Raw genomic sequence first — 15,709 nt, 5'->3', positions numbered from 1 at the left:
GCCAAAACCCTAACAGACACTTCAGCAAAGAAGATATGCAGATGAAAAATCAGCGTAAGATGCTCCTAGTCATATGTTATCAAAAAAACGCAAAATAAAACAGCAAGATACCACTACATACCTATCAGCTGGCCGAAATCCAGAACACTGACATCACGGAACGTGAGCACGTGGAGCAACAGGAACTCTCATTCGTTGCTGGTGGGAATGCGAAAAGCTGCTGCCACTTTGGAAGGTAGTTTGGCAATTTCTTTCAAAACTAAACACCCTCTCACCATCTGATCCAGCATTCACATTCCTTAATATTTACCCAAAGGAGCTGAAAACATGTCCACACAAAACTCTGGCACATGGACATCTATAGCAGCTTAACTCCTAATTGCCAAAACTTGGAAGCAACCAAGATGCCCTTCAGCAGGTGAATGATAAACTGTGATACATCCAGATAATGGAATATTATTCAGTGACTAAAAAAATGAGCTAGCAAACCATGAGAAGAGATGGAGGAACCGTAAGTGTGTGTTGCTAAGTGAAAGGAGTCAATCTGAGAAGCCACATACTGTATAATTCCAACTCTAGGATAGTCTGAAAAAGGGACCATAGAAAGATCAGTGGCTTTCAGGTGTTGGTGGGAGGTGGGGGAGGGATGAACAGGTGGCACACAGAGGATTTTTAGGGCAGTGGCACTATTCCATATGCCGCTACAATGGCGGATACATGTCACTGTGTATTTGTTCAAACCCATAGAACATACAACGCCTAGAGTGAAGCCTGATGGAAACCATGGACTCCGGGTGACAATGATGTGTTCATGCAGCATCATCAGTTTTAACACATCGGCTGGTCTGGTGGGGGATGGGGATGGGGGAGCTGTGCATGTGTGGAGTCGTGGTATATATGGGAAATCTGTACCTTCCTTTCAATTTTTCTGTGAACCTAAAACTGCTCTAAGAAGAAGTTTAAAAAACCATTCAATTAGAAGAAAATGATTTAGGTATGTGAAAAAAACCTCCCCAAGCATGAGACCCTATGACTAGATTTGAGTACAGAAAAATATTAAGTCTCTCAAATTCAAAGGTCAAATATAAAATTACAAAGCAAACTGAGTAAAAGGTTAATATCCTGCACACTGAGGGGTCTACATAAACGACAAAGGAATAAAGCAGATAATTCATAGAAAAAACACAGAGGAATAAATTTAAAACACTCAGAATCATTAATAGTCACATAAATGCAAATCAAAATTACTATTTCCTTTCAGACTGGCAAAGAGGAAACACAACAGACACAGTGAGTGTTCTGAGCGTGTCCAGGGTGCCTTCAGCCTGCTGGGACAGAAACAAGGCGGCCCTGTGTACCTCAGCACATATCGGAAGCGTTTAGAGAGTTGGTGTGTTCCCTGTGCCTTCCAGAACTGAATGCGAGGAGGAGAATCCAGTGAGGACGGACGTCTATGCAGAAACACGGTGAACCTCTGCAAACGACACACACTCTGGGAATAGGGGGCTTAGACAAGGTCAACCATGGGATGAAACAGAAAGAAGCTGTTAGATGTGGCCCCGTGGAGATGCAGGAGACAGTGTGCGCGGAGATGGCCTGTGTGGGCTGAGGCCGATGTGCGCTGAGGGTTGAGGGAGGGATTCACTTTGAAAACGGACCAGCAATTCAAAGCCAATTACCAGAAGCAAACCCAGTGACACTATTTTTGTTAAAAACCAAGAGGACAGAGAATGCAAAGGAGCCAGTTTTCTCCTGTGACTTGTTACACGGTCATCAGGAGCTTCTCCCTGGGACTCAAACGCTGCACCATTTTGGTAAATATGTAGCCTCCTACACACCGGGTGGAAGGACAACACCCACTTGGGTAGGTTCTGACAACTCTGATTGATTAACCATGACCTTTCAGGGAATATATATATATATATATATAGTTGTTGTTGTTGTTGTTATTTGTTTGTTTTTTGAGACGGAGTCTTGTTCTGTCGCCCAGGCTGGAGTACAGCGGCACAATCTCGACTCACTGCAAGCTCCGCCTCTCAGGTTCACGCCATTCTCCTGTCTCAGCCTCCCGAGTAGCTGGGACTACAGACGCCCGCCACCACACCCGGCTAGTTTTTTGTATTTTCAGTAGAGACGGGGTTTCACGGAATTAGCCAGGATGGTCTCGATCTCCTGAGCTCGTGATTTGCCCGCCTCGGCCTCCCAAAGTGCTGGGATTACAGGCGTGAGCCACTGCGCCCGGCCTCAGGGAATATGTTTTAATTGACACGTGTATTGATTTGAGGTAAGGTTACAGGAAATTTTACTTACCCATGCGTCCATCTTGAGGTGGACTAATCACGGAGATTCTCGCAGGGCCGGCTGCTATCTCCGACTAAGAATGCAACAAGAAAACAATGGATAAAATTCCAATATTGCCGCTTACAAGATTCAGACTCCCGGTGTCTGTTAGGAATACATTGCCTGGAACCCCATCTCCCTCATCTTTATTGCCCTCTGACAAGTTCCTGTCTAATTTGATTCTGTGTCCATCTCCCGACTCTGCCTGCTGGTGGTAGAAGGGGTGTGGGTGGGTAGTATCTATTTGATTCCCTCCGTTCCACCAGGGCCTATAACGGTGAATGGATAACGGGCTCTACTAGGAATTTTAGGTGGAAAAAAAGAAGTCTGCAGCTGATGTTAGAGAATGTGAAATCCTGAGTAAATCATTCTTGGGTGCATAATTTTGTCACCTTGAAGTCCAGATGCCGACAGACAGGGTGGAGCTAACGCTGCTCGGAGCTGTGTGTGCTGGGCCCTGCTCTGTGCCCACCCTTCACCCTACCCAGCAACCACAAGGCCGCTGCTGCCACCCTCCCTCCTCACCCCACAGGAACCTGTGAATCCACAGCTGCCAGCCCAGGTTCTGAGACTGGTGAGGGAGGCTGCTCTGCTCTGAGTCCCTCCTGCCTCTCAGTGCGACCTGCAGCATGGCAAGGTGCTATTTCTAGTTGCTGCCCCTTCCTGGGCTCGCTCCTCTGGCTCTCAACTCACTGCTGGCATCTCCTGTTCCCAGGCTCCTTGCCTCACCCCCGCTGGTCCTCAGGTTCTGCCGTCATCAACTGTGCCCCGCCAAGACCTCTGCTGCCCACCTTCCTGGCTTCTGCCCCTGGCACAGCCATCCCACAGACCCTTTAATCCACAGGCCCTTCCAGTACACCATGGAAGCCCCTCTGTGTCCTTGTGGCCTCTCGAGCAGCACAGCAGCGCCCTGCTCCGGGGACACTCTCTGCCACACCCTTGGCCCTACTCTGCCAGTCCTCTGCTCCTGCTTGCTGGCAAGACTCTAACCTTGGAAGGATGGACCCCACCCCTGCTTGGCATGGCCCTCTGAGCTGCCTGCAGGCCAGTGGTCTCATGGAGCTATCCATGGGGCGCATTCCCCATCCACCCGAAGCTCATGACCTCACTCCCACCCCCAACAAGGCAGAATCTTGTGAAACTGGGAGCTTTTGTCTCTGTATCTTCAGCCTCTGCCTGCCATCCTGTGAACACCGACGTATTCCTGCCTCATCAGGACAGGCTCCAGGTACTTCCTCTCACCTGCCTGGAGTGCTGCTATGCCATCATTTCTGGATCCTTCCCATCTGCTAGGATGTCTTCAATATAAAGTTCATCCTAAGAATCCCCTTGACATCACCGCCCCTTTGAACTACGTTTCATTTGCTGCTCCGTTTAGAGAAAATCTCCGTAGAGATTCCAGTGCTCGTGTCTTTCCCCGTCCTGGTGCTGTCTGATAGCTGTGAGTTACAGAAGAGAGTGGTGCAAATCTTTCTTGTCCATGGGCCGTGGCAGACTTGGCTGGGCAAGACACTGGTTCCTGCCATGTGGGAGGGGCTGTGTACCCATTGGTGTGTTCACATCTGCATTCCTGGCTGCCTACACACATATTTGCTCTTTGGATTCTCCTTTAAACCAGTTTTCACATTTAACTGGTGGTGTATTAGGCCATCCTTGCACTGCGATAAATACCAGAAATTGTGTAATTCATAAAGAAAAGAGGTTTAACTGGCTCATGCTTCTGAGGGCTGTACAGGAAGCATGGCAGCAGCCGCTTCTGGGGCGGCCTCGGGAGGCTACAATCAGGACGGGAGGCCAAGGGGGAGCAGGTGCATTGCAGGGCAAGCAGGCAAGAGACTAGGGGACAGTGCCACGTGCTTTTAACTAGCCAGATCTCATGAGAATTCGCCCACCACGGCAAAGACAGTACCAACCATCCGGGATCTGCCCCCATGACCCAAACATCTGCTACCAGGCCCCACCTCCAGCACTGGGGATTATAATTCAACATGAGATGCCAGCAGGGATGAATACCTAAACTATATCAGCTGGTTTCCCTCATTAACTCAAAACTTCTTTTTTTTTTTTTGAGACAGGGTTTCACTCTGTCATCCAGGCTGGAGTACACTGGGGCAGTCACAGCTCACTGCAGCCTCAGCCTCCTGGTGGTGATCCTCCCACCTCAGCTTCTCAGTAGCTGAGACTACAGGTGTGCACCACCATGCCCAGCTAATTTTTTGTAGAGATGGGCTCTTGTCATGTTACCCAGGCTGGTCTCAAACTCTTGGGCTCAAGGGATCTGCCTGACTCAGTTCTCAAAGTGTTAGGATTACAGGCGTGAGCTACTGTGACTGGCCAATTCGTAAGCTGAAGGAAGTATGTGAATGGCGTTCATTTTGTATTTGTGAGTCATTATTTTACCTTTTCAAAAAGATACGTTAGCCCTGGTCAATTTTACATAACAGAAAATCCCATGCTCATTTAAGGTGAACAGATTTATCTGTTAATTATCTTAATTAAGTTAATTAAGAAATTATCCAGCCAAGCCCCACACCGTAGTCAACACTTCCATCTCCGTGTGAAAGCAGACTCTCCCTCGCCTTCTCAGGCACCTTGTCCAGGGGGGTGGGGGCCTCAGGCTCTGCTTCTCCTCCTCCCCAGTGCCAGCAGCCTGAGGTCCCCAGGCCTGGAGCAGTAAGGGTGGAGGAGGAAGGAAAAGAACCAAGCCTCTCTGGGCAGGCCCAGCTGTGTCCCAGGCACTCTCATGGGATGGCACTGGCTTTGCTTCTCCAAGTCCACCCAATGACAGACACTTGCACTGTGGCCCTCCCTCTGACAAGCCTTCGGGGCAGGAACCCCACCAAGAGCACCCCCGATAACGCTCTTTCCTATGCAGCCCTCAACAGTGTGGGAGGTTCACCTCGAGAGGCCTGTACACTGCTCTCCGCAGGCCACAGAAGACCTCGGTCTGCAGAGGCAACAGGTGGTGTCCCCAGAACCTCTGCTCAGGCTGAGGGTTACCAGGAGCACCTCTCACTCTACGCAGTTATGTGGGGCAGGGAGGACAGGAGCTCTTTCCAAAGGAACTGCTACACACATCCACTCCGGGGTGACAAGGCGTTTCAGGAGGTGAAAAACTGGTTTTAGACACTTTCCTTGAAATTTGCATTCTGGTGTGGCACAGGGGTGGGCAAACTATGGCCCGCAGCCTGTTTTTGTTAATGAAGTTTTATTAGAACACAGTCATGGTCATGCCATTAGCTTCTGTACTTTCTTTTTTTTTTTTTTTTTGAGACGGAGTCTCGCTCTGTCACCCAGGCTGGAGTACAGTGGCCGGATCTCAGCTCACTGCAAGCTCTGTCTCCCAGGTTTATGCCATTCTCCTGCCTCAGCCTCCCGAGTAGCTGGGACTACAGGCGCCCGCCACCTCGCCCGGCTAGTTTTTTTGTATTTTTAGTAGAGACGGGGTTTCACCATGTTAGCCAGGATGGTCTCGATCTCCTGACCTTGTGATCCGCCCGTCTCGGCCTCCCAAAGTGCTGGGATTACAGGCTTGAGCCACCGCGCCCGGCCAGCTTCTGTACTTTCTATGGTTGCTTTTGCAATTCTATGACAGAGTTGAGTGACTGTGATGGACTGTCTGGTCTGCAAAGTCCAAACGTTTTACTATCTGGCCCTTTACAGAATATGTGCCGGTCGGGCGCGGTGGCTCACGCCTGTAATCCCAGCACTTTGGGAGGCTGAGGTGGGCGGATCACGAAGTCAGGAGTTTGAGACCAGCCTGACCAATATGGTGAAACCCCGTATCTACTAAAAATACAAAAATTAGCTGGACATGGTGGTGCGCACCTGTAGTCCCAGCTACTCAGGAGGCTGAGGCAGGATAATTGCTTAAACTCGGGAGGCGGAAGTTGTAGTGAGCCGAGATCTCGCCACTGCACTCCAGCCTGGGCGACAGAGTGAGACTCTGTCTCAAAAACAAACAAACAAACAAAAACCACAAAAACCCGCACCCCCCCCAAAAAAAAACAAGGAAAATGTGTGCCCATGTCTGGTCTTTGCCCCTCACCTAGGAACTTTGATTCATTACATTCTGGTTCCTCAGCAATAATTTCCAACAGTAGCACCCAGTGAAGTGTCAATCAATTTAGCCTGCCAGTCTTTTCTTTCTTTTAGAGACAGGGTCTCACTATGTTGCCCAGGTTGGTCTTAAACTCCTGGGCTCAAGTGATCCACCTGTCTTGGCCTCCCAAAGTGCTGAGGTTACAGGCGTGAGCCCGACGTGCCTGCTGCCTGCCAGTCTTGAGTATTCTCTATTCTCGTCAATTACTCAGATCCTAAGGAAAGGTAGAAAGCTGACCTGACAGAACCAAGTTCTTCCTCCTTAAGCTGTGGGGACTTGGAGGCTGTGAGTTCATCCATTAAACAAGGTCCTAGTGCACCAAAAGACAGCTGGAAGCAGGTGTCCAGCCTTGGGGGAGCCAAGACAGGTGGTAGGGACCTACAGGGACCCAGGAGAGGGTTCCATAAGAGCTTCCAGCAGGGCCTGAGGGGGCAGGTAGCGTGCTCGGTGTGGGTCAGTTGCCTCAGGACACGGGCACCCACGAGGCAGTGTGTCCCTCTGGAAGCACGGCTCCAGTGCTGCCAATGTGTATGGGTGCGGCCATGAGGATAGAGGAGGTGAGCTGGGCAGGGAGAGGACGTGTGTGCTTGACCCAACTGCCAAGGAACTGGCGTTTCTCTTTCACCGAAGCTGTGGCAGCTCTTCATTCCCTACGGAATCCAGTTCCGCCTTCTTATTCTGACTCCAGGTTCCTCCATCATCTGGCTCTGGGTGGGATTACTCATGTCACAGGGCTGCTAGGACAACAGAGTTTGTATCTATAAAGGCTCGGAACAGTGCTTGCCAATGAGCCACACTGTGTCGCACAACACGAAGCAACACATAAATCAAATAAGCCAATCACTGGCACTGTGGAACACAGGCATTCACCGCCACCAGAACCCACTCGGTTTTCCTGCCTTTGCTCCTTGGCCCCCTCCTGCCCCACATGTTTTTTAAGTTCTGATCCCTCCCATGGGGTGCAGTTCACTGCCCTGAGTCCTTCCCAAACTGCCTCCTCTCTCCTGTTTCCGAGCCACCTGGTGTGTGGCCGCTGTGCATCTGGCGCCGAGCTCTGCCGACCCAGGGAGACGACGGGAGAGCGGGGCCTGGAGTCTCCCTGAGTTCCGGGCAGGTTTCCTCTGGTCTTGCTTCTCTCCAGCTTGAAGTTGGTGCTTCCTGTTTCCCAGAATCCTTAGCTTTTCTGACCCATTTCTTTTCCTGGGCTGACAAAGTTTACTGTTGTCTTCTTTGGCACTGTTTGGCACTTCATGAGACAGCAACTGAAGGCAGGTAAAGCACAGGGCCACCAGCTTTGCTGCCATTTCTGTTTGACACCAACAGGGACCAGCACGGGACCAACATGGGAACAGCGGAGGATCAACGCAGGATCAACCCAGAACCAACATGGGACCAACACAGGGTCAACACAGGACCAACATAGGGTCAACACAGGACCAACATAGGGTCAACACAAGACCAACACAGGATCAACACAAGACCAACACGGGACCAACACAAGGTCAACACGGGACCAACACAATGTCAACACAGGGTCAACGCAGGACCAACACAGGGTCAACACAGGACCAACACGGGACCTGCACGGGAACAACACAGGACCAACACAGGGTTAACACAGGGCCAACACAGGGTCAACACAGGGTCAACACAGAACCAACACAATGTCAACACAGGACCAACATAAGATCAACACAGGACCAACATAGGACCAACACAGGGTCAACACAGAACCAACACAATGTCAACACAGGACCAACATAAGATCAACACAGGACCAACATAGGACCAACACAGGGTCAACACAGGACCAACATGGGACCAACACAGGGTCAACACAGGACCAACATGGGACCTGCATGGGAACAACACAGGACCAACACAGGGTTAACACAGGACCAACACAAGGTCAACACAGGGTCAACACAGAACCAACACAATGTCAACACAGGACCAACATAGGACCAACACAGGGTCAACACAGGACCAACATGGGACCTGCACGGGAACAACACAGGACCTGCGTGGGACCCTGCCACACTCTGTCTGCATTTGCTTTTGTTTCTCCAGATGCAACTGCAGTCCCAGCCGTTCAGGCAGAACAGGAGGGTTCTCATGACCCAGCTTACAGCCACAGCCCACCCCTCTCACCCACGGGGCCAGCACATGATGCAGGAGCCAGCACATGACACAGGGGCGCTGTGCAGTCTGTCTACTGTTGCATGAGCGGTGATATTTTTCAGTACTGAGGAAAATGGGAAATGCCACGTCTGGTACACGGGAAATGAGGAACTCGGCAGGAAAGATGCACTTACTTTTCTAATCGGAGAAGGAGAGAGATCAACTTCCATTGACTCCAGTCTGTTAAACACACAGTGAAAGGCTTTGAGTGAGCTCAGGACTTACCCATAACGTCAGTTGAAATACACACAAGACGAGACCATGCATAAATGTCTAAATCTTCCTCTAGCTTCGTGCTGCAGCCAGAGTTTAGCCACTGAGGCATCTGATCACTGCCATTTCCCTCCCTCTTTAGGGCCACCCGCCGTCTGTACCAGGATGTAGCCTCTCCAGGACACAGAGGTCGCTGGCCCACCCGCCCTGGCTGGGCTCTCTCTGACATGCCTCTCTTGCACCTCTGCACACTTGGCTTCTCCCTCCAGACCACCCCTTCTCTTCTCTCTGCCAACGCCTGCCTGGAGCCTGCTAGACTAGGACGTCCTGAGAGTGGGATCCCGAACTGACTTCTGTTATCACTCGCTGCCTGGCCACACCATGCATGCTCACTACACACTAGTTCCTTCATTTGCCAAAGGGAGACAGGAAAACATCGGATTCATTTTGCATTGGCCCCCTCCTAGCTCTGCCATCCTTATGGCTCGCGATCTCTGCAGAAAGAGGCTCACTCTTTTCCAACAGCTCCAGCAAGAGTCCCATGGATGACTCCCATTAGTCCAGCCTGGCTGGAGTGAATTTTTCTAATTTTAGGTGGCCTCAGCAACCATTTTGATGACAGGTTTAACTTTCTCACACCAGAGGCAGGGCTCAGTCACCTTCAACAGTTTTCAGTTCTCCACCAGCTCCCAGTGCCTCAGTGTGGTCCATCCGGACACTTGCCTCCCAGTGGCCGCCTCCCTGTGGGAGGGTGGACAAAACCCACTTGGCTGGCCCCGCTGACCCCTCACCCTGCATGGACCATGCAGATGTGCCACAGTGATGCCCTCAGTCACAATGGGACCCATGGAGCTCATGCCTGCCTGCTCTAAACCCACCAATTAAAACTCCCCATGAGAAACTTGCCTGGATGATGCCCTGAGCCTCAATAAAGGTGCTGGCCCACAGGGCCCCCCTCTCTGGCTGACCCTTCTTTCCTGCCTCTTGCTACCTGTGGACAGAGCACTGTCCTCCCCACGCATGGCACCCTCCCCATCCAGGACCTGTGAGTAATAAATCTGAGTGTGTTTCCTTTCACAGGGTGGACTGAATTTGTGCCTTGCATCTGAAGAGCTAGGAGCTACCCCAGGCCGGGTTTTCTCTGGGACACTGGAGGGAATATGAGGGTGGGCTCCCTTTGCCAGAGTGATGGCCTGGCAGGCATAGCCTGGAGACGGGGCAGACACAAGCCACAGGGCATCTGCCAGTACGAACGTTTCCTGTGTGAGGGACCCCCAGCCATTGGTTGGGTAACGGGTTCAGGCCATCCACCAGGTGAAAAGATTCCATGAAAGGCACCAGGTCAGCCCCTTAATTTCCTGTTAGGGCAGGGCTGTCAGCTGCGGGGCACTGGATCCCCAGTTTAGCTGGGGGGGGAGGGGGCACGCAGAACACTGGGTCACATGATCATTCCCAGACCAATCACTGTGGCTGCAGGGATGGAGTGCTCTGATTGGCCAGCCTGAATCACACACTTAGTTTGGGACCTGAGCCTCACAGGGATATGAAATAAGTACCAAAATGAGTTGATGTCCAGTCAATTGTCTGGACTAGCAAAACCTGGGGGCTTGGAGGGGGGATGGGGTTGGGATGGGAAGGGAGGTGCAGAGGCGGAAAGACCTGAGGGTCCTGTGATTTCTGCGAGCGACCCACGCACCTGTCGGGGGTTGATGAGTGAGGTGGCAGCAGGCATCCGTATGGCTTTGCTGGAAGAGTGATGACAAAAATGCCAACGTCAGTGCACACAGTGTGATTCAGCAACATGCATCTCTATTTTGTTCTCTTTCTGGCATGATTTTACTTACTTGAAACTGAACTTTTTATTGTGCTGAAAGTTGTTTGTTGTGATGATCTCATACTAAATAGATGGAGAAAAGGTATTGAATTAAACCATAAAAACTGATGTCCCCCCAGGTCATTCCAACTGAAAGTGAATCAGTGAAATGTTCTTACTGGGTTTGCAAAGGGCATTTCACAGGAATTCAGCGGTTCCCAAAGTGTCCTGTGAGTCCCACGGCCCTGCTCCTCCCCAGCGCAGAAGCCGAGTGAACTCAACACTCACTGCCATTTACATCACTGGCTCTTGCAACTACAACTGTCACTCAGCACACGGCCACCGCTGGTGTTAAAGCTGTGAAATGAAGACCTGACAACAGGAGCCACTAATGCACCGGCTTTGAAAGGCCACTAAGAGGCCAGCCATGGTGCCTCCTGTCCGTCATCCCCACACTCTGGGAGGCAGGGGTGCGAGGACTGCTTGAGCCCAGGAGTTGGAGGCTGCAGTGAGCTGTGATTGTACTACTGCACTCCTGCTTGGGCGAGAGAGCAAGAACTCATCTCAAAAAAGGAAAAGGAAGGGGAAAGGAAAGGGAAAGAAAAAAGACAAGAAAGAAAAACAGGCCAGCAAGAGAAATATGGACAAGTCACTTGGTCACGTTTTCTGGTCTAGCAACCCTGGACTGATCTCCATGATGGCCAGTAGCAGAGACCGCCTGCTGTGTCCCATGACTCCCGGTCACAGAAGGCTGCTGCACCTGGGTCCTCTCTGCCTCACGGGGCCTGGTGGACACGCTGAGATGCACGTGTAAGACTGGGGGAGTGTGTCTGTTTCCGCAGACACACTGTTTCTGTGGACACACTGAGGTGCATGACTGCAGATGAGGGTGGGGCTGTCTCCTGGCACCGAGTGCCCGTCTATGCTGGCCGGGTTTTGAGATGCGAACAGTCTGCCCTCAGCAATTTCAGTTTGGGACCAAGCTAGCTAGGAATAGGCAGTTGTGCAACAGTTCAACCACTCGGACCTCCGCTGTGCAGTCACCTGCTAGAGCCCACCCTGGCACTGCCCCTCAACCTCCTCACCCAGAGTCACTTATCCCGACAGCCTGTGTCCCGGCCTGACATAAAAGTTCACTTTCTGCCTCTTCTCCCCCAACACAGAAGCTCCCAGAGGACGGGCACTTGGCTCGCTCGGCTTACTCCGAATTGCCAGACCCCAGAACAGCACTGAGAATGCACCTGGTGCTCAGTAAACACTGGCTGTTGCGTGGCTGACTGTGGTGGGTGGAAGTACCTGACCTTCTGCGTCTGGCAGGGCTGTGGCCTGGCTCCTCTGCAGGGCACTTGCTCCTGCTTCCAAACCACTCTAAAACGCACTTTGTTTCGTGGGAGCAAGAGGACAATGACAAAAACAACGACGACAACAAAAGTGGGTAGCATGAACGCCACCACAGTGAGGCTGGGCAAGACATGTCGGGGGCAGTGGTCTGGGGCGGGTCAGCTGGGCTCGCAGAGCACACGGGAATCCTCTCTGGAGGAAAATGCAGGCGATACCAGGTATGTAGGGAGTGGGATTGACCTGTGCCACCTCACCAGAGATCAGCAGAAACACACCTCCTCCAGCAAGAGTGGAAGAAAAGAAGGCAGATTTGGATTCCTGAGGGTATCAGGTAAGGAACATAAAAAGGCTGCCTGTGAGATGACTACATAAAAGACGAAGATGCAACAATGAGCAAAGATTATTTTCCAAATGGTGAAATGAGCAGGGATATTCTAGAAATGTTAACTGTAATGGACAGAACAAAAACTCAATGGGGGCCGGGGGCGGTGGCTCACTCCTGTAATCCCAGCACTTTGGGAGGCCCAGGTGGGCGCATCACCTCAGGTCAGGAGTTCAAGACCAGCCTGGTCAACATGGTGAAGCCCCGTCTCTACTAAAAATTCAAAAATTAGCCGGGCATGGTGGTGGGCACCTGTAGTCCCAGCTACTCCGGAAGCTGAGGCAGGAGAATTGCTTGGACCGGGAGGTGGAGCTTGCGGTGAGTTGAGATTGTGCCACTGCACTCCAGCCTGGGTGACAGAGTGAGACTCTGTCTCAAAAACAAACTCTCAGTGGGGTTCACTGGCTTAATTTGAAAATCCGGGAGCTGGAAGAAGCAACCAGCATGTGACCAGGTGGCCTAAGACGACGGAGATCACAGCGGAGGCTAATGTGGAGGGCAGGGAGCTGCAGGCCGTGGCCGGGGATGCAGAGGGTACTACTTGAAAAGATAATGGGCAGGAATTTTACAGAATTGATGCAAAACATGAATCCACAGAATGAAAGAAAATTATACACCAAGAAGGAAAAAAATGAAAGTAACTCCACACTTTGATGCATTTTTTTTTTTTTTTTTGAGAGACAGAGTTTTGCTCTTGTTACCCAGGCTGGAGTGCAATGGCATGATCTTGGCTCACTGCAACCTCCGCCTCCCAAGTTCAAGAGATTCTCCTCCCTCAGCCTCCTGAGTAGCTGGTATTACAGGTATACACCACCACACCTGGCTAATTGTATATTTTTTTAGTAGAGATGGGGTTTCTCCATATTAGTCAGGCTGGTCTCGAACTCCCGACCTCAGATGATCCACCCACATTGGCCTCCCAAAGTGCTGGGATTACAGGCGTGAGCCACTGCGCCCGGCCCCTTTGATGCATTTTAAGTGTCTGCCTTTCCTCTTGTGATGCTTTAAAGGAGGAATTTGCAAATGGGGCTACCTGGTAAATGTAGGAGGCTTTGCTGTCCACATAAAGTCTCTGTTGCAATGCATTTACAATCTTCTAAAAATGTAAAAGCCATGCTCAGTTTGGAGGCTACATGAAAATACGCTGTGGCCGGGTGCAGTGGCTCACGTCGGCCATTGCAGCAATTTGGGATGCTGAGGTGGGAGGATCACTTGAGCTCAGCAGTCCAAGACTAGCCTGGGTAACACAGCGAGACCCCATCTCCACAAAAAATAAAAAAATTAGCTGGGTGTGGTGGTGCATGCCTGTGGTCCCAGCTACTTGGGAGGCAGAGGCAGCAGAATCCCCTGAGCCTTGGGAGGTTGAGGCGTGAGCTGAGATCACACCACTGCACTACAGCCTGGGTGACAGAGGAAGACCCTGTCTCACAAAAAAAAAAAAAAAAAAAAAAAAGCCAAGGAAAGGAAGGAGGAGAGAATACACTGCAGGCTGGATTTGGCCTGGAGTTTCCTTGCTGACACCTGGAACACACCCTTCACAAGACAAGCCTGTGGTAACTCTTAGAACCCAAAATAATGACAGGGAAAGAAGCCCTTTTCACCAGAGGCCATCAGAACCTCGTGTCAGCAGCAGGGCCATCAGCCAGTGTGACTGGCGTCCCCAGCTTCCCTCTGGCCCCACGGCCCCAGTGAGGCCGTGCCATGCTCAGCTGCCTGACACAGCAGGGAGGCGGGCACCTACACACACGCTGGAGGCTCACCCACTCCTACACACATGGCCAATGGGAGGCAGACAGGGCTCCTGACTCCTCGACCTTCACGTTAGTGTGCAGCCACCAAACAGGGACTTGTGAGTATTCAACATATCTCATAAAATCTAAGGCATCACCGAGTGTAAAATGCGCAGCATCTGTGTATCACTGTGGTAACTGAACTCTGGCTGTTATTGATTCCAAATTCCAGAAACACTGACTGCAGTAAAAGTGCATTCAGAGCAGAGGCAAATGGCAAAGGCACAGGTGAGCTAAAATGTACAAGAAAGGAGGCTTTCAAATGGCTAGATTTTCCAGATACTGAAATATAATGCTTTAAGTCCCCATTTTGGTTAATCCTAGCAACTCTGGATGTTTCTCCCTAAGATGCATCACCCATTCACAGCAGTGCCTTTAGACACAGAACTTGCCACATATATGTACCTTCTGCAAATGGCTACAACTCCTGGCAGAAAGCAGGCCGCCAGGCTGCAGGTGGAGTCCCACAGTCCCTGGCCACAGGGCCACCCTGCCTGTGCTGGGTCACTCTGGAGAGGCCGAGGGCGCCTGCTGTTCTCCCAGTTCGCCCGCTCCCGAGGGCACCTGCTGCCCCTCCCATTGCCTCAGGAATCACTGGGGCAGCTGCCCCAAGGGGAACCATTCATGTCTTTTTCACTTTTTCTTTTTTGTCTCCCTTCTTCCCTTCGGTTTTCCCATAGCATTTTTGCTCTGACAAAAGTTTCAGGTAAATGAACGAGCTCTTCCCTCTGCATCTGAGGTCGTCTTTCTTTCTTCATCTTGGAGAGTCAGACCAATGCACGTGGCAGTGGCTGCCCCCACTGCACACTCACGGCGGGTCGGGGCGGGGGCTTACCTTTGCAGCTGTTCTATCTGCAGCACCGACTTCCTAAGGGATTCTTCCAACCTAGAAATCTAAACATAATTGCACAACCTCTTGTTATTAGACAGGCTATGCTGAGCGACACTGTGACCCTCTAAATTTCTTAAACCATGAATCAGAATGTGGGTTCCTCTGCATGGAGCTGCCCTCATGCTGCTCATGAGTAAATCTGCCTGGAGTCCGGTCCATCAGATACTTAGGAAATTGGCCTTGGGGGCCATGCAGAGCTAAGTCAAATCGAAGCCCCAGGAGACAAATTTCAGTGCAGCACCCTCCACAAGCCGACATGATGCGAATTCAGTGTCAGCCCTTCCAGGGGAGCACCCAGCCTCAAAGTCAGCCACAAGCACCTTTTCCACACACGGTCACTGCCAGGTCATCTCACAGCACAGCCTCTGCTGTCAGGCTGGAACCCCGCCGTGTGTGTGGGAGCTGCCAGACCCCGAGGGAGTGACTAGAGTCTAGGATCCCACTGTCCAGTCTGTAATTATGGCTCATGCTAATCCTCGAGGTTTCCTGGGAGGATGTGGAGACAACAGACACAAAATATAACAAAAGCTAAGCCCAGGCTGGCTCCTGCAAGAAGCTTCCAGGCAGGGTTTTGGGTGGTTGTCGAGTAACATGGGGCTGTGGTGGGCCTGGGAGGGGTAGGGGAAAGAGGATGGCATGGGGGTGGCAGGACAGG

At 51.4% G+C, this 15,709-nt stretch overlaps 1 protein-coding gene across 1 annotated transcript in view; it reads right to left on the bottom strand.

Moving 5' to 3' along the window:
• RNF212 (ring finger protein 212) overlaps nucleotides 1-15,709 on the bottom strand; it is a 55,409-nt gene that overhangs the window by 19,230 nt on the left and 20,470 nt on the right. Inside the window, exons 5-9 of the mRNA XM_011970886.1 lie at nucleotides 14,998-15,056; nucleotides 10,681-10,733; nucleotides 10,533-10,581; nucleotides 8,758-8,803; nucleotides 2,311-2,374 (exon numbers count right to left, since the gene is read on the bottom strand). Of these exons, the coding sequence (XP_011826276.1) occupies nucleotides 2,311-2,374; nucleotides 8,758-8,803; nucleotides 10,533-10,581; nucleotides 10,681-10,733; nucleotides 14,998-15,056 (271 nt within the window). The remainder of the gene's footprint in view (nucleotides 1-2,310; nucleotides 2,375-8,757; nucleotides 8,804-10,532; nucleotides 10,582-10,680; nucleotides 10,734-14,997; nucleotides 15,057-15,709) is intronic.

The sequence above is a fragment of the Mandrillus leucophaeus genome, unplaced genomic scaffold (assembly GCF_000951045.1).
Source record: "Mandrillus leucophaeus isolate KB7577 unplaced genomic scaffold, Mleu.le_1.0 Scaffold98, whole genome shotgun sequence".
Taxonomy (NCBI): Eukaryota; Metazoa; Chordata; class Mammalia; order Primates; family Cercopithecidae; genus Mandrillus; species Mandrillus leucophaeus.
The sequence above is the reverse complement of the archived record's forward strand: the minus strand, read 5'-3'. Positions and strand labels throughout refer to the sequence as shown.